Source organism: Penaeus monodon, chromosome 19 (assembly GCF_015228065.2).
Source record: "Penaeus monodon isolate SGIC_2016 chromosome 19, NSTDA_Pmon_1, whole genome shotgun sequence".
Lineage (NCBI taxonomy): Eukaryota > Metazoa > Arthropoda > Malacostraca > Decapoda > Penaeidae > Penaeus > Penaeus monodon.
In genome coordinates, this window is record NC_051404.1 from 1159621 (window position 1) to 1160557 (window position 937).

General features: G+C 65.8%; 1 protein-coding gene across 1 annotated transcript in view; it reads right to left on the reverse strand.

Moving 5' to 3' along the window:
* The window catches only part of LOC119585504 (uncharacterized protein DKFZp434B061-like), a 59739-nt gene that overhangs the window by 48010 nt on the left and 10792 nt on the right, over positions 1-937 (reverse strand). The window contains exon 3 of the mRNA XM_037934148.1: positions 61-498. Coding sequence (XP_037790076.1) covers positions 61-498 — 438 coding nt within the window. The remainder of the gene's footprint in view (positions 1-60; positions 499-937) is intronic.

The window sequence follows — 937 nt, forward strand, 5'->3', positions numbered from 1 at the left end:
CCTACCCCCCGACCCCCTCAAAGAACTCCCTCCTCGCCTGACCCCCCCCCCGTCCCTCACCTGCTTATCGTCCTCAGCGACGCCTCCCGCTCCTGCTGGGGCGGAGCGCGAAGGGCCGTGAGGACGCTCCTGCTGGGGCGGAGCGCGAAGGGCCGTGAGGACGCTCCTGCTGGGGCGGAACGCGAAGGGCCGTGAGGACGCTCCTGCTGGGGCGGAGCGCGAAGGGCCGTGAGGACGCTCCTGCTGGGGCGGAACGCGAAGGGCCGTGAGGACGCTCCTGCTGGGGCGGAACGCGAAGGGCCGTGAGGACGCTCCTGCTGGGGCGGAGCGCGAAGGGCCGTGAGGACGCTCCTGCTGGGGCGGACGCGAAGGGCCGTGAGGACGCTCCTGCTGGGGCGGAGCGCGAAGGGCCGTGAGGACGCTCCTGCTGGGGCGGAGCGCGAAGGGCCGTGAGGACGCTCCTGCTGGGGCGGAACGCGAAGGGCCGTTAGGACGCTCCTGCTGGGGCGGAGCGCGAAGGGCTCGTGAGGACGCGATTTGTCCCAGTGTGCAGGAGGGAGGAGGAGGGGGAGGGGAGGAAGGAGAGGGAGGGGAGGGAGGAGGGGGAGGAGGAGGAGGGAAAGGGAAGGGAGGAGAGGGAGGGGAGGGAGGAGAGGAGATGGGGAGTGAAGAGGAAAGGGAGGGAGAGGGAGGGAAAGGGGAAGGGGAGGGAGGCGAGGGAGGAGGGGGAGAAGGAGAGGGGAGGGAGGAGGGGCAGGGGAAGTGGGAGGGAGATGGAAAAGGGGGGGTTGTCGGGGGTTAAGACCTTGGTGTAAGAGCAGGAAGAATACGAGTGAGAGAGAAAATATATGGGATTATGAAAACGTTCAAGTATAAGAAAAATGATCATACAACCACACATATTCCAAGGACCCAGTATTCAGTTACACACAAAAAA